Source organism: Ahaetulla prasina, chromosome 4 (assembly GCF_028640845.1).
Source record: "Ahaetulla prasina isolate Xishuangbanna chromosome 4, ASM2864084v1, whole genome shotgun sequence".
NCBI lineage: Eukaryota > Metazoa > Chordata > Lepidosauria > Squamata > Colubridae > Ahaetulla > Ahaetulla prasina.
In genome coordinates this window covers 111,055,199-111,075,246 of record NC_080542.1, presented here as the reverse complement: position 1 = coordinate 111,075,246, position 20,048 = coordinate 111,055,199, and the positions used below count along the sequence as shown (strand labels likewise).

Genomic DNA, 20,048 nt, shown 5'->3' with positions numbered 1-20,048 from the left:
ATGGGGGATTGGCATGCTAAAGTAGGAAGCCAAAAGATAACTGGAATAGCAGACAAGTGTGGCCTTGGAGTACAAAATGAAGCAGGGCACAGGCTGATAGAATTCTGTCAAGATAATATGATGGTCATAGCAAACACTCTTACCCAACAACCCAAGAGACGCCTCTACATCTGGACATCACCAGAGGGTCAACACAGAAATCAGATTGATTATGTTCTCTGCAGCCAAAGATGGAGAAGCTCTAGACAGTCAGTAAAAACAAGACCAGGAGCTGACTGTGGCTTAGATCATGAGCTTCTCCTTGCAAAATTTAGGCTTAAATTGAAGAAAGTAGGGAAAAGCCCCAGGCCACTCAGGTATGAAGTAAATTATATCCCTGATGAATATATAGTAGAGGTGACAAATAGATTTAAGGAATTAGATCTGATAGAGTGCCTGAAGAACTATGGATGGAGGTCCGCAACATTGTACAAGAGGTAGCAACTAAAGAAAAAGAAATGCAAGAAAGCAAAATGGCTGTCTGAGGAAGCTTTGCAAATAGCTGAGGAAAGAAGGGAAGCAAAAGGCAAGGGAGAAAGAGAAAGACACAACTAGTTGAATGCAGAATTCCAGAGAACAGCTAGAAGAGATAAGAATACATTCTTAAATGAAGAGTGCAAAGAAATAGAAGAAAACAATAGAATTGGGTGGGCCAAAAATCTCTTCAAGAAAATTGGAAATATGAAGGGAAAGTTTCATGCATAGATGGGTATGATAAAGGACCAAAATGGCAGGAACAGAGGAAGAAGAGATTAAGAAGAAGTGGCAAAATTAAACAGAAGAACTATACAAGAATGAGCTTAACATCCCTAATAACTATGATGGGGTGGTCACAGGCCTTGAGCCAGACATGCTAGAATGTGGAGTCAAATGGACTTTAGGAAATCTGAGCAACAACAAAGCTAGTGGAGGAGATAGTATTCCAGCTGAGCTATTCAAAATATTAAAAGATGATGCAGTAAAAGTGCTACACTCAATTTGCCAGCAAATTTGGAAAACTCAGCAGTTGCCCCAGGATTGGAAAAGGTCAGTTTACATTCCAATTCCAAAGAAAGGCAATGCAAAAAAATGTTCAAACTATCGCACCTTTGCACTCATTTCACATGCTAGTAAGATTATGCTTAAAATTCTTCAAGCTAGGCTCTAGCACTACGTGGATCGAGAACTACCAGAAGTACAGGCAGGATTTCGAAGAGGCAGAGGAACTAGAGATCAAATTGCCAACATTCGCTGGATCACGGAGAAAGCTAGGGAGTTCCAGAAAAACATCTACTTCTGCTTCATTGACTATGCTAAAACCTTTGATTGTGTGGATCACAACAAATTATGGCAACTTCTTAAACAAATGGGAGTACCAGACCATCTCATTTGTCTCTTGAGAAACCTGTCTAGAAGCAACAATGAGAACTGGACATGGAACCACTGATTGGTTCAAAATTGGAAAAGGAGTCTGGCAAGGCTGTATACTCTCGCCCTGCCTATTTAACTTATATGCAGAGCACATCATGAGAAAGGTGGGGCTGGATGAATCAAAAGTTGGAATTAAGATTGCCGGGAGAAATATCAACAACCTCAGATATGCAGATGATACCACACTAATGGCAGAAAGTGAAGAGGAACTAAAGAGCCTCTTAATGCAGGTGAAGGAGAAGAGTGCAAAAGTTGGCTTGACACTCAACATTAAGAAAACTAAGATCATGGCATCCAGCTCTCTCAATTCCTGGCAGATAGATGGGGACTACACTCAATTTGCCAGCAAATTTGGAAAACTCAGCAGTTAGTGGTAGGTAGTGACAGATTTTATTTTCCTGGGCTCCAAGATCACTGCAGATGGGAACCGCAGCCAAGAAATTAAAAGACACTTGCTCCTGGGAAGGAAAACTATGGCAACTCTAGACAGTGTACTAAAAAGCAGAGACATCACCCTGCCAACAAAAGTGCATATAGTTAAGGCTATGGTTTTCCCAGTTGCAATGTATGGCTGTGAAAGTTTGACCATAAGAAAGGCTAAGTGTCAAAGAATTAAGGCCTTTGAACTCTGGTGCTGGAGAAGACTCCTGTGAATCCCTTAGACTGCAAGGCAATCAAACTGGTTAGTCATAGAGGAGATCAACCCTGACTGCTCGTTAGAAGGCCAGATCCTGAAGATGAAACTGAAATACTTTGGCCACCTAATGAGAAGGAAGGACTCACTGGAGAAGAGCCTAATGCTGCGAAAGATTGAGGGCAAAAGAAGAAGAGGACGACAGAGAACGAGGTGGCTGGATGGAGTCACTGAAACAGTAGGCGTGAGCTTAAATGGAGTCCAGAGGATGGTAGAGGACAGGAAAGCCTGAAGGAACATTGTCCATGAGATTGTGATGGGTCGGACATGACTTCATAACTAACTAACAACAAACTAATCCTTTATCTTTATTTTTGTGTTCCCTTCACAATGTGGTTCCAATTTTATTTATTTATTTATTTATTATTTTAATTTATATACCGTATATCAGCTGTACCATTCATCCAATTTCAGCATCTGCTCTTAACAAATCAAACTACAGGTTCACTTTAAGAATAAAAATAAAGAGGAAGTTACCAACACTTGATTAGTTTGAAATTTTTTACAATTGAGTATCTTTTCTTGAACTGGGTGGCTCCCAGCTTCTTTGAAAAATTAAATGGTTTTGCATTAGTTTCACTTGCTTTCTACTGTTCATCTAAAGCAGGGGTGTCAAACTCAATTTCATTGAGAACTGCATCAGGGTTGTGTGTGACCTTGGGGGGCCAGGATGGGTGTGGCCAGCTCGACATCACTAATGTTAAAAGTGCCTGTGGTGACCCAAGTGCTCTGCCAATAAAAAAGGAGCTAGGTAAGGCCATTCTCCTGACCTCCATTTTTGCTGGAAGAGGGTTGTAGCAGGCTATCGCAGCTGAAAACGGAGCTCAGGAGGGTTCTATTTTTGCTGGCAGAGGCACCGCAGAACAGTACTTCGTTGTTTCCATAGTGGCCCCGTGGCCAGATTTAAGCACCGCGTGAGCCAGATGTGGCCCATGGGCCTTGAATTTCACATTCCTGTTCTAAAGCGGTTATTGAAGTGACTTTTGGCCAGTCATTCTCTCTCAGCCTAACCCACTTCACAGGGTTATTGTTGTGGGTTTCCCTGTTGTGGAAAAAATAGGAGGAAAGTGTGCTGCATGTTTGGTGTCTTTATTATTTGCAAAAATAATAAAGGCAGGATATTAATAAAAAGAAAGATGTCTGCAAACATAGTTTAATTAAATTTTGAAGCAATTACAATTCAACAGAAAAGAGTCAAATAAATGTATATTTACTTCCGACATCTACAATTTATTATTAGTCAATTAAAATTTTTCACAGTTGATCACATTACATTACACTCGAGAGAATTCCAAGAGCTCAACAGGATTTGAGGCTTTGCCCAAAATGGTGAAAGTAGGTTTGAGACCAGTGGTGGTATTCAGGCGGTTCTATCTGGTTTGGGCGAATCAGTAGCGGCGGTTGCAGGAGGCTCCACCCACCCACCCAGATGTTATCATGCCCTGTTTTTGATGCTCTGCACATTTGCAGAGGCGCTGTGCGTGAGCAAAGCACGTGTGCGTACTATCATTTGTGAACTAATAGTGAAGGTAAGTGAATACTATGTCTGGTTGAGACATGATTGCAATGCAGACTGTGCCCCTTCTCTATAAGAATGCATGTACAAAAGGGGCAGAACTTTGTATTCTATTGTTTCTTAATATCCCAAACTCAAGTTTTACAACAGCTCGCCAATCAAGATTAAAAACCAACTAAGTAAAAATATATTGCAATAAATTCCACAGCAAAAAATGCTATTCACAAATGCACTGTGGAAGGAGATAAAGCTAGAACTGACATATAATTAGAAACAGAAATGTAAAAGGCGCTAAGAACTCTAGAGAAATATAAACTCATCAGCTAAAATGTTTGCCTCAAATAGTCTTGCAGAGACTGCTTTATGGGATGATCACCTGGAGTGCTATGGAAAGAAAGGACACTGCATGTAAACTTTTCAACTGCATTTGGCCATTTTCATTAGAAAAAAAATGAATATTCTGCCTTAAAAACAAATTTTATTTATTTAATTTGTACACTAACTCCCAACAGTTATGGTGTCTCAAGTAAAATGCCACTCCACGCTCAAATAAAACAAAATAGAAAAAAACAAGAACAAAATATTGATTTTTCCAAACAGTTTTCTTTCCATCGGCCCAAGCAAATTGTGCATTTGTGTGATAGGATAAAAACTGATAAATATTTCTGGAGTAGTTGGGATTGTATGGAGGTACAACAGCAAGACACACACACACACACACACACACACACACAGAAACTAACCATCACGGTTATTCTGATTGATCCCACTTTCACACCAGACAACAAAGTGGCTACAGAGAAGCCCTAAAACTGGACTTTTTCACTATTTAAGGAAGTAAGGCTGTGGAGGTGTGCCTGTAACACAGTGGTGGTAGACTGATCCTATCCATTAGGAGAATATACATACCATCTATGTCAGGGGTCTCCAACCATAGTCCCTTTAAAACTTGTGAACTTCAACTCTCAGAGTTCCTCAGCCAGCTTTGCTGGCTGAGGGATTCTGGGAGTTGAAGTCCACAAGTCATAAAGGGACCAAGGTTGGAGACCCCTGATCTATGTTGTGGTTGATGAAGATTTTATCTTCAAAAAAATAAAAAAAAGAACTGCGGTACTTCAATACCAGTATCATTCAGAGTGACTTAAGGTTGCCTTAGGCATGAGCTATGGGGCAGATGAAGGCAACATCATGACAACATGGTAGAGAAAAGAGATTGCCACAAAATGGTAGCTAGTGAAGTTTTACATTGGTGCATTTACATTTTGTTTGAGGGATTTTTTTACACCAATACAAATATTAGTTGTGGGGGGGGGAGGGGATTTGAATATTTTTGCAGTCACTCTTTACTGATGACAAGCCTTTTAAGATTCAAAAGGTACAGAATACACACATAATTTAGTAACAAGCTGATACCTCTTAACCTCACTGCCCAATCTAATTTTATTTTTGCAATCATGATTCATGAAACCCTAAAGTAGTTTCAATACTCAGAAATGTATACAAATGTTACTTTTTGCCAAACTGAATACAACGACAAATTTGAATCTACAGAGCCAAACCTAGAAGCAGCAAATCAAAAGTAGGAGGGGAGTAATTTAATCTTTACAACAGTGCCTCCTCTGGGCCAAAAAACGTCAGCTAATCTCTGTGTAGGCCCAGTTTAGAACACCTGCAGGAAAGGTCAAATTAGCAATCATGATCAAAGCATCACTGCTTCGCTAGCTGCGCAGAAGCATATAAAAAGGGCTTTGGCTTCACATTGTAATCTTTCTTGCAGGCACACCTGGTCTCACAGCGGCTAGTTAGTTAACAAGTGGTGTAAGAAGCTAATAATTTTGGAAACAGCTTTGAAATGATCAGGCTGTCAGACTCCGGAGAGGCTTATATTATATCTGATAATGAAGGCAAGTATTACAGGCTGAGATTAGTTTAAGAAAAGGGAACTAAAAATATGGAAAATGTGGCAGACTTGCAATATTCTGTTACTATACAGTTGCCTATTTCAATACAATATATTGCTACTCATCCCATGGAGTCAGTTTCCCTGTTTGGTCTACCTTGCAGGTCTGACAAATTGTAACTAAACCAAGAGGGTTAGCCCCATCCTACATTATTATTTAACATAGCTTATGTTTTCAGCTGAACATTTCTCTTGGTAGTCATATGTCAACTGCATAGTTTCCAGAGCTCTTTTCTATTTAATTGGAATCAAGGCAGTAGGCCTGGTTCATTTTCTCCCAAAGGTGGTTTTCCAAACTGGACTTTGTTGGTTTGTTTTGTTTCTCATTCAAGAAATTTCAGTTCAGAACTAAAGCTGCTTGGATGAGAAGTGATACGTTTTCAGGGAAGAAACCAACCAAGTCCAGTTGCCTGGAAAAGCACCTTTGGGACCATAAATTGGATGATTGAGAATCTCCATAATTATCTCTGTTTCTGGGTACTATACAGAGAAGAGCATAAGGCTTTTCTGCCAATACTTGCAGGAAAGAACCTAATATAGTTTTAACCAGACATTGAGAAGCTGGAATTAACCTGAAGAGTCTTGGAAATATAGTTTTGTTGTTAGTTGCAACGTTGTCTCCGATATATCATGACCCCATGGAGAACGTTCCTCCAGGCCTTCCTGTCCTCTACCATCCCCTGGGGTACATTTAATTTCACACCGGCTGCTTCAGGGGTCGCCAGGGGTCGCGAGGGGTCGGATACGACTCTGCGACTAACAAAAAAAAAAATATGGAATTGAAATGATGAAAAGATTGTAGAGCGCAGAAAACCTGGGTTTGCAGCAAAAAAAGTAATTGCAATCAGAATATTGAGGTTTGTTTCACATTGGGGAAGATTTCTGCATTTCACACGCTAACTCTCATGAACCGGAATAAATGTTTAGTAAAAGGAGAAGAAATGCGATGTGCTTAACAGTGCTGCTGGAAACGGGGGTAAAAATAGAACGGTTACCGCGGTCCATTTTATCCTGGCTTGTTCGTTACCGGCGAAGAGACAGCCTACTTCAAAGGGAGAATCTGAGCATGCTCCCTGTTATCTATAACTGAGCCTGTTTCTCATCGTTGCAGCTTTGCGCCCACGCTTCACATTACCTTCCAACTTTTCTCTCCCCAAGCATAAACCGTGTTTTGATGTAAAACAGTAAATGGCACCCAGGACCATCTCGCCCCTTCTTATTTTACTGTATTTACATTTGTTTCGCATCCCTCTCCAAGAAGAAAGGACCCCAAGTAAGGGCAAAAAAAAAAGAAAAGTGTAGGGCTTCAAAATCTGCCACCGCGCATGCTCGCTCCTATCTGCCTGGTGAAACTTGATGGGGAGCTGTTTGTGAGCCCCGAGCCCCGGAAACCTGCGGAGCGAAAATAATAATAATAATAACCTTGGACGCTTGGAAATACGGTGGAAGCGTGTTGGTTTGACGCGCCGGTGGTAAGGTCTTGTTTTGCTGCGGCGACGTGTTGCTCAGGGCGGAATCACGAGCCTGGTTTGCGATGGTGGGGGTGGGTGGGGGTGGGAATTGGATGCCAACGCACAGGCGCGCGCGCCATGGTGGCCATTGGGAAAAGAGCTGCGCGACACCGTGAGAAATCCCAGTTTAGGTACGTAAAGAGAGAAACTGCGGTCCAGGTAAACGTGGTTTGCTGGATAAGGGTGAAAGCAGCAGTTTGGCACGTAATACAAATAAAATGGCTGTGTGCTGGGGTGGGGAGTCTGAAAAACACCTTGGTGATTTGAGCTTGCGTGCCACCAAGCACCTTGGGGAACAATCCTCAGCGAATGCAACAAGAGTGACTTCTGAGTCATCGCGCAAAGAAGGCATCGGACTGCTGCCATTTTCCCCCTATGATAATTTAATTCTGGAGGCGATGGCTTGGCTTTGAGAAAGGGCCCTTGTTGTTTGATTCCGGGGCTCCTGTTCCTTGAATTCCCTTTCCCAGCAGTCCATCTTAATGTTAAAGAAGATTTTTGTAGCAGAGAAACGACTTAGTTCGGAGAAGGGAGCGGGCGGGTTTAAGACTGAGGTTTATATAGTTCTAATTTTAGTTCATTTAGATATCTGCTGGTCTTAGTAGACTGGGTTATGAAACCATGGTTGCTGCAATCTTCCTTCTGTCTTTTACTGGGTACAATTCCTCAAACCTAAAATTATTTCATAATTATAAACCACAAGGGAGTTCTGGGTTTGCAAAGTGGAGTCATAGTGATTATAGCATTATTGCTTTCCTATTAGTTAAAATGCATAGTTTAGGAAGATAATTCTGTCAAAATTTATCTACCCGAATGGGACAAAGAGAGGAAAGTCATTTTTAGGTTTCCTCAGTTATTTGGAGGCCTATTGTATGTTTCAGATATGAACTTGATTTTATGGCTTTATGTCCTTGTGTTAACTTTTTATATTTTTATAGCTAAGGCATACTTTGAAATGACCTTTGGTTCAAAGTGGTCTCTGCAGTGCTCCTTCCCTTGCTTTCTTAAGTCAGAGTTAGTGCCTTCCCCTCAGAACATAAAAAGTAAAAGGAAAAAAAAATCCTCAGACATTGCAAGACAGCAGGAGATAATGTTTTTCTGCTTACTTAGTTCTGAATCTACTTTGGCTGCACATTTACTTCATAGATCAACATGGACAATGTCATTATCTCCTAGTAGTTGATGGCTGGAAAGAGAGGAAAGGAAGGGCTAAGAAGAAAAACTCTTTTGCTGCTAAAGTGCAAACCTACCTCCCCAGTTACAAAAGAAAGATGGATTGGTTATATAATGAATGGATAGTGCATATGGTCTCTTCCACTTTTTAAAAAGAATACTATTTTCCCATGCTTAGATAATGTAGGTTGTTTGAACCCGGTATTCTATGTAGGCATTGGGATCATTCCATACCTTAATCTGCATTTAAAGATGATATTATAAGGCTGAGTTTCCACAGGTGGCAGCATGATAACCTTATTTTATTTTAGCAGTTAGGAGGCCACCCAATTCTGATGACTCGTGGTGGTTCACAATTTAAAAATTGAGAACAATATTAAAAAGAAAAAAATTATAAGCAGTCTTAAGGCAGACATATAAAGAAAATAGCCCAACATAAAAGGTTGTTGGGAGGGAGGAAATAGGAAGAAGTATTAGGCATGTTCACTATCTTGAGTTATTTATAAACATAGTAAAAATACGATATAAAATAACACAATAAAAGCTGGAAAAGTTGAGGACCGCTTTCTTAGAGCATAGAAAATGTGCTTATCAATCTTCGGTGCTTGGGACTTAGAGATCACAATCAACTGTAACGTTGCTTTCACTTTGCATGGGTAGGGATCTAGCAGTTCTCTGTGTTCACACTTTTGTGTTACAACACAAAGCAATTTGTTTGGTTTTTGTTGACAATGTTGTGTGAACCCAATTATAGTGACTTATTAAACATAGTTTGGGCAACTGAAGCAAATTTCTATCTAGAATTATCAATCCTTGAACAAGCCAAGTCTGTAACTTCCATAGCCAAATCTTTGATGCCAATAAATGTCTTTAATATAGTACTTGTATATTAGTGTTCTTAAATACCGATAGTATAAGCGTAATATAAATTACTCATGTGATATATACACTTCATAAATAAACAGGCTGCTTCAGCCTTGTGCAAAGTCTTTTTTTTCTTTGTCTTTATTAGGTGAACCTGAGGAAGACTCCAGCCCCTTTAGGCTTTTGAGATCAGTAGCTATAGGTGAGAAATTCTGGGTAAAAAGGGAACAAAGAAATAAATGCAGGATATAAATGAAAGTTTGAAGCTCATGATTTTGTGGGCTAACATCCGTCTAATGCCATAAATGTATTGTTCACTTCCTTTGATGCCACAAGATTGTCTTGTAGGAAAAACACACTGAGAAAAGTACAAAACTTCAGGTTATTATAAGTAATAAATACTAGGTTTGTCATGTCATCATTCTTTCTTGCTTAGTTCTTTCTTGAGTGCTATTTCAGAGCAGACTATATCATTTTTCATACCATACAAATAACTTTGAAGGAGCTTTTCCAAGTCAAACAGATAACTTTTATTTAGGCCATATGAAGTATGAAATCTCTTAATGCTGATATTTATACTCCGAGTATTAAAGATGTCTGTCTACTTCTAGAGGATTTGGGAATTGTGTAACCTTGAAATTTACTGCACTAGTGAAGAATTCAGAGAAGTTCAGAGAAGTATATCAATTAATGTTTCTGTTAAAGATTGCCAAATAGATTACCACTTTTTAATTTGAAATATTTTCCAAATATAAATTATTTTTCTCAGTAGAATTTTTTCTTAAAAATTTTATCAATCGTTCTCAAAATAAATCCTGCTGCAATAAATGGATTTAGAGTCTAGGGTTTGCTTTTAATATTTTTTTTCTGTCAACAGACATGGGGAAATCTCTTTCCGTCCCTTTATCTGCTATGAAAGATGATGGAGCTTCAACCTCTGATAACATGAAAAATGGATTAATGCACGGAGACTCACACAATGAAGATGGAAGAAATGGAGATGTATCACAGTTTCCATATGTTGAATTTACAGGACGAGATAGTGTCACATGTCCCACTTGTCAGGGCACTGGGAGAATACCACGTGGTACGTGTAAAGTCAGAAGCAATTTCTGTGATAGCTACAGTTGTAAACACATATTGCTTTCATTTGCAAGTCTTTATATTGTTTTCTTAAGCTAGCCTGTCTTTGTATATAATATTAATATAAAATTTCCTTATATTTGCTTTTGCTTTTTTATTTTGTTTTCTATGATACAAATAATATAAAATCACAAGTTATACAATCACATTCATTATAAAATTTCCAGATAATGTAACTATTTTAGAAAATTAAAATATTCCAGAAGATTCAGCTTTACTATTAATTTTTACTGAGCACAAACCTGATTGACTTCAGAATCTGATTTTGGCTTATTTCTATGTACATAATGTTCTTAGTCAGCTATGCTAGAACAACAAGCAGAAAAAAAATAGAAATTATCTTGTACATTCATGGTTGCTTTAAACATATTCTCTGCTTAATCTGTACTCAGTATTGTTTTCCGGCAATAATGAAACCAGCAACCTAAGTGTTAAGCAACATTAGTTAAGTAAGGCATCATATGATTGCTACTTGCAATTTTATGCTAGCTTCTCCATTGACTCTGCTTGACTGAAGCTAGCTATGAAATGCCCAAATGGCGATCACATGATCATGGACTACTGTAATGATCATAAAGTTATTTTTTCAACACCATCATAACATCTAATGGTTACTAAAAGAATCGTTGTTAAGTGACATTTACCTATACTAACATGTACTAACCTCCATATAATATGCATTGATTAACAGGAACTTTCAGTGATTATCAAAATTACAGTATTTTAGTGGTGCTGAAAGAGGGTTTGGCTGTTGAGCAAACCTTTGCAAGGCAGTGATTTAGAAGATGTAATTTCATAGCTTGTATAAAAAAAACTTGTTTCCCTAAAATATTTTATATGACAGTTTCTTTTAAAGTATCTGCCTTTTGATTACTGTTTTTGAAAAACATTGTTTTTTAATTTAGTCTGTGGTAGTTGTGTATGTTATGCAGACCTTTGTTACAGAAATTTCAGCTTCATCAGCATATCATGTGGCATGTTTTACTGGCTTTATAACAGCAGCAATTGGGTGTAGAAATGACAGGATGCTGGATTATATTCCAGGACAGGAAAATCAACTTGTTGCCTTGATACCTTATAGTGACCAGAGACTGAGGCCAAGAAGAACGTAAGTTACAATAATAATGACTGTATGTGATATTGGTAAATTCCTTTAAAGCTAGCTTTGACTAAACAAATCTACTAACAGAAGGTTTAAATTAATACTTTTATGCTTGCCTCTTAGCCTTGGAAAATATTGCTCTGTACTAATAATCAAAATGCTTTGTGTTAACATAGCTTACAAAACGGGTTGAGCTGCATTGCTTAAGCTGCTGATGCTTGTTATTAGCAGAAATTCCTATTAGGTTTGGAGCTTTGCCATGTTGCACTGATTTGGTTTGAGGTGGGAGGGTTACCATGGGTTACAGCATTCTAGAATTCCACCTTTTCTATCTTTGTTAATCCATACCCATGCCTTCATTCTACAAATATTAAAAACCAAGAGATTGCTGGGGAAATCGTAGATGCTGTAGGGAAAGAATGCACTATGTTAATATTGATTTTGCCTGCTTATTGCTTTTTGCCTTGGCAACTTTGCTTTGTTCTTATTAATTCCCCGGAGATTAGGCAGAATGAGGAATGCATGCATGCCCATATACATGTGTCTGCAGGCAGATTTCAAAATATTGCAATTAACCTTAGAGTGGGCACTGGAAATACATACTGATCGGTGCATGTCCAATAACTAAAAATTCATGCAAGGAAAAGGAAGGGTATAAAGATAGCACCAAGACTTCAAAAGAGTCTCTCTTCTCTCTGCAGAAAACTTTATGTGACTGCTTCTGTAATTGGATGCTTATTACTATCTGGATTGGCAGTATTTTTCTTATTTCCTCGAACTGTCGATGTACAATATGCTGGAGTCAAATCAGTATATGTTGATTACGAAGCACAAAGACGCATAATATACTTAAATATTACGGTAAGATTAGCTGAAAACCTTTCACTTCCTTAAATGGTTGATAATTTATATTGATGTTAAAGATTGTGTTAAAGCATCATTTAATCTAGAGTCCTGAATTATTTCTTTTGCAGAATACATTGAACATAACCAATAACAATTATTATTCTGTTGAAGTTGATAACATTACTGCCCAAGTACAGTTTGCAAAGACGGTGATTGGAAAGGCACGAGTGAACAATAATACCCACATTGGACCACTGGATAGGAAACAGGTAAGAATTACTGGGAATCACATAGCATATCATAATTACAGGTAGGTTACAGATAGTAAACTGCAACAATTAGGATTCAGAATTTCCATGGTAAGCAACATGAATTGTAAAGTGCGATGTCATGTAACTGCATTGCTTAGTGCCAGCAATTCCAGCACTTTCCAGTTACCATTATTAAACAAGGTTATTAAGCAAGGACATCACATGGTTCCATTTGCAGAAATCCTGCCAGCTTCCCCATTGACTTTGCATATAGGAAGCCAGCAAATAAGAGGGCAAATGATGATTGGGGCACTGCAATAACTTAATCCTGATCCAAGCACCAGACTGCAGTTGTGACTGTGGGAATACTGCTCCCCCCAGAACTCTGAAGACAAGTCATATATCCCATTTGTTCAATGCCATCATGAGTTTTAATGGTTGCTGAATGAGCGATTATTAAGCAAGGATCACATGTATTTGATAGCAGTTTTCTAGATATGTATGTTCTGACTGTTTCTGTTCTTGTTTTTCCTTTCAGATTGATTATATGGTACCCACTGTAATACAAGATGAAATGAGTTACATGTAGTAAGTATCCTGTGCTTTCAATTTCAATGTATGTTTTAATATTGTAAGCTATCTAGAGTTATCCTGCAGTAAGATGAGCAGCCAATAAATTTAATATATAAAATATGGGTACAAGATGAGAACATCAAACTGAACACCTCTTTTTTGAATAAAAGGATTGTAGTAGCCTGGAACACAGGCTTTACAGCAGGATTTATGCTTTTCTAAATGCTACTTTCTATGTACCCCTAAAGGATTCAAGATCTGGCTACTAGCACTGCATTGAAATGCTATATTGATGTTTGAAAAATTGAGACTGATATAGCACAGAGAATTTTTTAAAAAATGTTTCTCACTTTTTTCTTTTGTGGCAGGGGCGGGGGGAGGGGGCGAAGCATAGATAGAACCCTAAACTTTGGTTAATGAATAAGTCTGTTTTCCCTCTTTAATGCACCTGCAAGGAACATGTTTTGCTTGGTTTTTTGTAATTATAAATGCAGGTTAGGTTTGTGTCTTAATCTAGACAATGTAATTTAGACAAAAGTATTAGATATGGATTATTGAAACAAGTCAACTTTCAAACTTGCAGTTGAGTTGCTTCGGTAAACAATTAAGTTAATCACCTTGGCCTTTTGGCTAAGATCAAGTGTGTGTGTATATGTATAGATTTAAGGAAGTTCATTTGAAATTGATTTCAGGAAAGCTTGCATACATGTAATTACTATACTGTACACTAATATTAATGTTTTTCTTACAGCGATTTCTGTACTTTAATCTCCATCAAAGTGCATAACATAGTTATGATGATGCAGTAAGTATAATATTTTCATTTATGGGAAACATTAACTTCCAAAACACTTGCATTACTATAGAATATTTTTAAGAGTTTAGCATTTTGTTAAGATTGCTTTCTTATCCTGTTTCCATGAAGAGAAATATGCATGAGTATTTTCATAGTTCCTTTGAAACAAAAAAGACCCATGCATTACACATGTGTTTTTTGGGATTTAGCACTTATAAAATAGTTTTTTTAAATAGTTTTTTATTTCATCTAATAATGGGAATGAAGCATCTCTTTCTCTTTAAATCATTAAAGTAGCCAGATATATTAAAGGTTCATGTAGCCATTGAACTCTTCCTGTTTCTCTGCACTCTGTATTATATTATATATGAAACAACTGGGACCTAGGTTAACCTGAAGGATTAATGACAGGCTGAATGTCACTCAGTGAAGTTATAAGGCTCTGAATTGGCCACTAACATTGCAAATCCTTTGAATTAACAGTTATTCTAAGTTATAACATTCATCTATTTATCTTATAGTTTTTTCTTTCTTCTGAGCAGAAAATTTTAGAAATGGCATAAACATGGCTGCATTTTGGAGCACCAGAATTGAGAAAATAATCTTTGTTTCTTAATCTTTCTTAATCTGCTAATATTCCTAAACTTTTGTTTACAATTAAATTTCTCCCCATATCATTAAATGTTAAATCTTGCTCTGTTCAACATAAGTGTTTCACTATACTGAGGTTATAAAAGAGAGTTAATGTCAGCTTTTATATATTTGTGGTATTGGCTATTATTTTTGAATGGGTAAATATTTAAATTTAGCAGTTGTGGACTTTTACTTTTAAAAATATACATGTTCTTCTAAAATCTTTCTTGACGCATAATATATGTATATATCTCTCCCTTTCTATTTTGTTATAAAGAGTGACTGTGACCACTTCCTACTTTGGCCACTCGGAACAAGTATCTCAGGAACGATACCAATACGTAGACTGTGGTGGAAATACCAGTTATAAGCCGGGACAGACTGAATATGTAAATGTTCTTCAGCCTTTTCAGATAACAACCAGAAATTGAATGTGCAGAAAGAAAAAAAACCCACGACTATTGATTTTTTCATTTCCCATCCAAGTTAAAATTTTACTTATACTTGATACTGCTTAGAGGTTGATGTACATAAAGTAGCAGGTTGGAAGGTTTCCTTATTTTTTGTGATGTAAACAAAAAAAAAAAAGGACAAACTGTATATATCCACACTTAATAACTTGTACCTTTCTACTCTAAATGTGAAAGTACTGTGTCAATCCGTTAAACCGAGAGTAGCAGGAAAGATAGAGAACAACATCTTACATCCATGAATTTTTTCCTATATGCAAACAAGGATATGTTACTCTCCCAGCACATGTTTTTGTATTTCTTAGCTAATGATAAAGTAATTTCAGAACTTGAATGTTTTAACTGAAGTCTAATCTGAATATTTATTGTACAGAAATAATTTGTGCCCCATTGTAGCATCAGATGACACATGCTTGTGTAATAACCTTAGGACAGATCAATGTTTACATTGTTGGCATTTTGTTTGTTGAAAATTGTTTTTCAGGTGGAAGGTTTTTCATTTTTCACAATGTCCAACAATTTGCTTGAAAACTTGGATGGAATTGGAAAAATAACACTTGACTTAGACACATTTGGTGTGTGCTGCTGAAAAAAGAAAAAAAAATTAAAAATGTCTGTAAAAAACACAAAAAAATCTATTAAAAACTATTGAAACTGCACATGTCTCAAAGGCTGACTTTATGAAAATATTTTAATGTTTTTGGTTACCTTTAAACACTTAACAGAGACCTTTTCTTTTTTTGGCTTACATCATGGGCACCTCTCATTGAAACACATAAAAAGTCCCTGAAAATACAAAGTAGCCAAGCATATAATAATGTTGATATGTTTTATGTAGGATTAATAATTGATATAAGAGCTATGCTGGGAAGCATTTTACATGGGTTTAAATCTGATCTTTTTTATTATGCATTTTTCCTAAAAGGTAGGTTACCTGTGTTTGATGTGATATTGAGCGGCATAATTTCGAATCACATTTAGCAATTGTTAATGGGAAATGCCACAATTTTTAATACTTTTATTTTTTGCAACTCATTCATGAATATATTTACTGAAATCATAAAACTAGCTTTCACTGGTATGAGATAAAAACAAGCTAATGGTTTGAACTTTAAAAAACAACCTCACTAATTAGTGCTCTTATAGTTATAAAATATTGACTCCTCTAATGGAAACAGTTATTAAACTTAAGTTTGAAGGAAAACCTTACTAGCAACAAACATATTTTCCATTTGTTTAATTCTTGAATTTTCATCACTATTATTACCATTTTTAAATTTACACAAAATAGCATTCTGATAATTACACAAATAAATATAAAATGTAGTCAGAAATTAAACAGGTAACTTAAAGATTTACACATCACTATGTTAACTAAAAGTTTCATTAGATTTATATTCTATTTTGCAAGCCACAAATGTGCAACATTTAGGAGGGAAGATGAGGGTAGATAGCAGCAAATGGTTTTTATCATTTTAATGGAGCAGAGTAATTCAAAGTAACATTATTTGGATTAAAAGGACTCGTGTAGAAATACTTGCAGTTGTGTGTTTTTACAAATCTTCCAATTTGGTTAGAATGTTTGATAGCATTACCTGGAAATGGTTTCACAATTTTAATACATCACATTTTGGTAGAATGGAAAATGAGCTAAAATAAACCAAAATATCCACTGAATTGATTGTATCAAAATCCAATTCCATTATTTGAAATTGTCTAGTACACGTTCTAAAACTGAGACACAGAATTTAAATAACATCTGTTTTTCTAAAATAACAGTCCAAGAACTGTCTTGTGATTACATTTAAATGTATGCCAGGACTTAAAACATTAATTTTATTGATATAAATTGGGGGCAAATTAATACATTACAACCAACAAACGAATGACTGAAATACAGTAGTGTTTGCACTTCTTAATGATGCATATTAGCTAGAGACAACTTGAAATTTTATGAATGAATTTTTATATTACTTATATAATAACACTTCTGTATTTTTAAACTTATGAATTTTATGTATATGTAATACACATTGCTGTATTCTGTAATTGTACATTATTCAAGCAAATATGCTTGATTAAATTCACTCACTCAAAACAAAGAACAACTTTTAATTTCTTACATACAAGGATATGGCAAAGTTTAGGATTTGTACATGTCTTTTCCACAAAAATAAGCCATTCATTCTAGCCCAGTAGTCTTTAATTTTGTAGTCTTCAATTCCTTGAATTTTCAGCAATGATCATGCTATTTAGCAACCTTAGGAAAAGTTCATAACTCACAGTCCCAAAGGTGCTTTTTCAGAGACTTTCTTGTTTTTTCTTTGAAGATGTTTCACTTCTCATCCAAGAAGCTTCTTCAGCTCTGACTGAAAGGTGACTGAAGAAGCTTCTTGGATGAGAAGTGAAACATCTACTCAACGAGTAGATGAGAAGTGAAACAGACTACTCAACGAGTAGTCTTCAATGGAACTACATCTATGTGGACGGAAGTATGTAGTGGAGTACCCCAAGGCTCTGTTTTAGGCCCAGTCCGCTTCAACATCTTCATCAATGACTTGGACGAGGGTATAGATGGGGAATTCATCAAATTTGCAGATGACACCAAGCTGGCAAGAATAGCCAACACTCCAGAAGATAGGCTCAAGATACAGAAGGATCTTTACAGACTTGAACATTGGGCACTATTTAACAAAATGAAATTCAACTGAAAAAAGTAAGGTTCTACATTTAGGCAAAAGACCAAAATGCACACATAGATTTATGTGGTACCTTGCTCAATAGTAGTAACAGAGGAATCTTGGAGTCCTAGTGGACAACCATTTAGATATGTGCCAGCAGTGTGCAGCAGCTTCCAAAAAAGCCAACACAGTTCTGGGCTGCATAAACGGATAGAATCAAGATCATGTGAAGTGTTAATACCACTTTATAATACCTTGGTAAGGCCACACCTGTAATATTGCATTCAGTTTTGGTCGCCACAATGTAAAAAAGATGTTGAGATTCTAGAAAGAGTGGAGAGAAGAGCAACAAAGATGATTAGGGGACTGGAAGAACGGTTGCAGGAACTGGGTATGTCTAGTTTAATGAAAAGAAGGAGTAGGGGAGACATGATAGCAGTGTTCCAATATCTAAGAGGGAGTCAAATTATTCTCCAAAGCACCTGAGGGTAGAACAAGAAGCAATGGGTGGAAACTAATTAAGGAAAGAAGCAACTTAGAACTAAGGAAAAATTTCCTGACAGTCAGAACAATTAATGAGTGGAACAACTTGCCTGCAGAGGTTGTAAATGCTCCAACACTGGAAATTTTTTAAGTTGTTGGATAACCATTTGTCTGAAGTGGTGTAAGATTTCCTGCTTGGGCAGGTGGTTGGACTAGAAGACCTCCAAGGTCCCTTCCAATTCCATTATTATTATTATTATTATTATTATTATTATTATTATTATTATTATTATTATTATTATTATTATTATTATTATTATTATTATTATTATTATCTTCAGTTGCCTCCTGAAAAAGAAGTTTTGGGACAACCATGACCTGGATGACTGAGAATCTCTATAGACTTCATAACTGGCACCTCCTCAGTTGAATGAAGTTGCACTGAGCCATAATTTAGCTTCATATTTGAGACAGAAAATTGCCAAGACTCTTCAGAAATGAAATTGTTTTTATAAGCAGTTTTTTATTAGTAAATCAAATTAAAAAACAATGGACATGGTTTGACATCTCTAGTTTCTAACATTATCATCAAATTTAAGCTAATAGATAATATACTTCTTGACCTTTATATACATTTACATAACTTCTTACATGTCAAATATACAGAATTGTTCCTCCTAAACAGCTATATACATGCTGAATATAGTCATATCTCACAAGTTTAACATACATTGACATGTACATTTCTAGATATTCACTACACCTTCATCTTGGCATTCTTTCTCTTACCCAACCATTCGTAAAATTTAGTCCAGATTTCATAATACGTTGATTCACTTTTATCCTTGAGCTCCAGAGTAAGTCTGTCCATTTCTGTACAATTAAGGATTTTAATTAGCACTTCTTCTTTCAAAGGGGTTTCTTTATTCTTCCATTTTTGAGCAAAGGTTATTCTTGCTACTGTTAGTATGTTGTTGTTGTTAGTTGCAAAGTCGTGACTGACCCATCACGACCCCATGGACAATGTTCCTCCAGGCCTTCCTGTCCTCTACCATCCTCCGGAGTCCATTTAAACTCATGCCTACTGTTTCAGTGACTCCATCCAGCCACCTCGTTCTCTGTTGTCCCGTTCTTCTTTTGCTCTCAATCTTTCCCAGCATTAGGCTCTTCTCCAGTGAGTCCTTCTTTCTCATTAGGTGGCCAAAGTATTTCAGTTTCATCTTCAGGATCTGGCCTTCTAAGGGGGAGTCAGGGTTGATCTCCTCTAGGACTGACTTGTTTGTTTGCCTTGCAGTTCAAGGGACTCGCAGGAGTTTTCTCCAGCACCAAGTTCAAAGGCCTCAATTCTTTGGGGCTCAACCTTTCTTATGGTCCAACCTTCACAGCCATACATTGCAACTGGGAAAACCATAGTCTTGACTATACGCACTTTTGTTGGCAGGGTGATGTCTCTGCTTGTTAGTATGCTGTCTAGATTTGCCATAGCTTTCCTCCCCAGGAGCAAGCGTCTTTTAATTTCTTGGCTGCAGTCCCCATCTGTGGTGATCTTGGAGCCCAGGAAAATAAAATTTGTCACTACCTCCATTTCTTCACCATCCATCTGCCAGGAATTGAGATGGCCGGATGCCATGATTTTAGTTTTCTTAATATTGAGTTACAAGCCAACTTTTGCACTCTCCTCCTTCACCCACATCAAGAGGCTCTTTAGTTCCTCTTCAGTTTCTGCCATTAGAGTGGTATCATCTGCATATCTGAGGATGTTGATATTTCTTTTGGCAATCTTAATTCCAATTTTTGATTCATCTAGCCCCGCCTTTCTCATGATGTGTTCTGCATATAAGTTAAATAGGCAGGTGATAGTATACAGCCTTGCCGGACTCCTTTCCCAATTTTAAATCAATCA

General features: G+C 36.9%; 1 protein-coding gene across 6 annotated transcripts; it reads left to right on the top strand.

Moving 5' to 3' along the window:
* The first annotated feature begins 6,933 nt into the window (after positions 1 to 6,933).
* On the top strand, positions 6,934 to 15,640 carry TMEM106B (transmembrane protein 106B). 6 transcript variants are annotated; one of them, XM_058182262.1, is made up of 9 exons: positions 6,934 to 7,091; positions 9,316 to 9,369; positions 10,045 to 10,254; positions 11,313 to 11,418; positions 12,114 to 12,273; positions 12,387 to 12,527; positions 13,048 to 13,097; positions 13,834 to 13,887; positions 14,789 to 15,640. In XM_058182262.1, exons 3-9 carry the CDS (start codon positions 10,047 to 10,049, stop codon positions 14,940 to 14,942), a joined length of 873 nt encoding a protein of 290 aa, XP_058038245.1. In that variant the 5' UTR covers positions 6,934 to 7,091; positions 9,316 to 9,369; positions 10,045 to 10,046; the 3' UTR covers positions 14,943 to 15,640. The 6 variants fall into 6 exon arrangements, with proteins under 6 accessions (XP_058038245.1, XP_058038246.1, XP_058038241.1 ...); XM_058182263.1 differs by having other exon boundaries at positions 6,935 to 7,091; positions 11,355 to 11,418; XM_058182258.1 differs by having other exon boundaries at positions 6,935 to 7,091; positions 11,310 to 11,418.
* The last annotated feature ends 4,408 nt before the right edge of the window (positions 15,641 to 20,048 follow it).

Bases quoted from the DNA above. Each gene is read 5' to 3' on its own strand.
- TMEM106B (XM_058182258.1), top strand. From the start codon at position 10,047: ATGGGGAAATCTCTTTCCGTCCCTTTATCTGCTATGAAAGATGATGGA. The intron at 11,419-12,113 runs GTAAGTTACAAT...TTCTCTCTGCAG, and splicing joins AGACTGAGGCCAAGAAGAAC to AAAACTTTATGTGACTGCTT. The intron at 13,098-13,833 runs GTAAGTATCCTG...TTTTTCTTACAG, and splicing joins GATGAAATGAGTTACATGTA to CGATTTCTGTACTTTAATCT.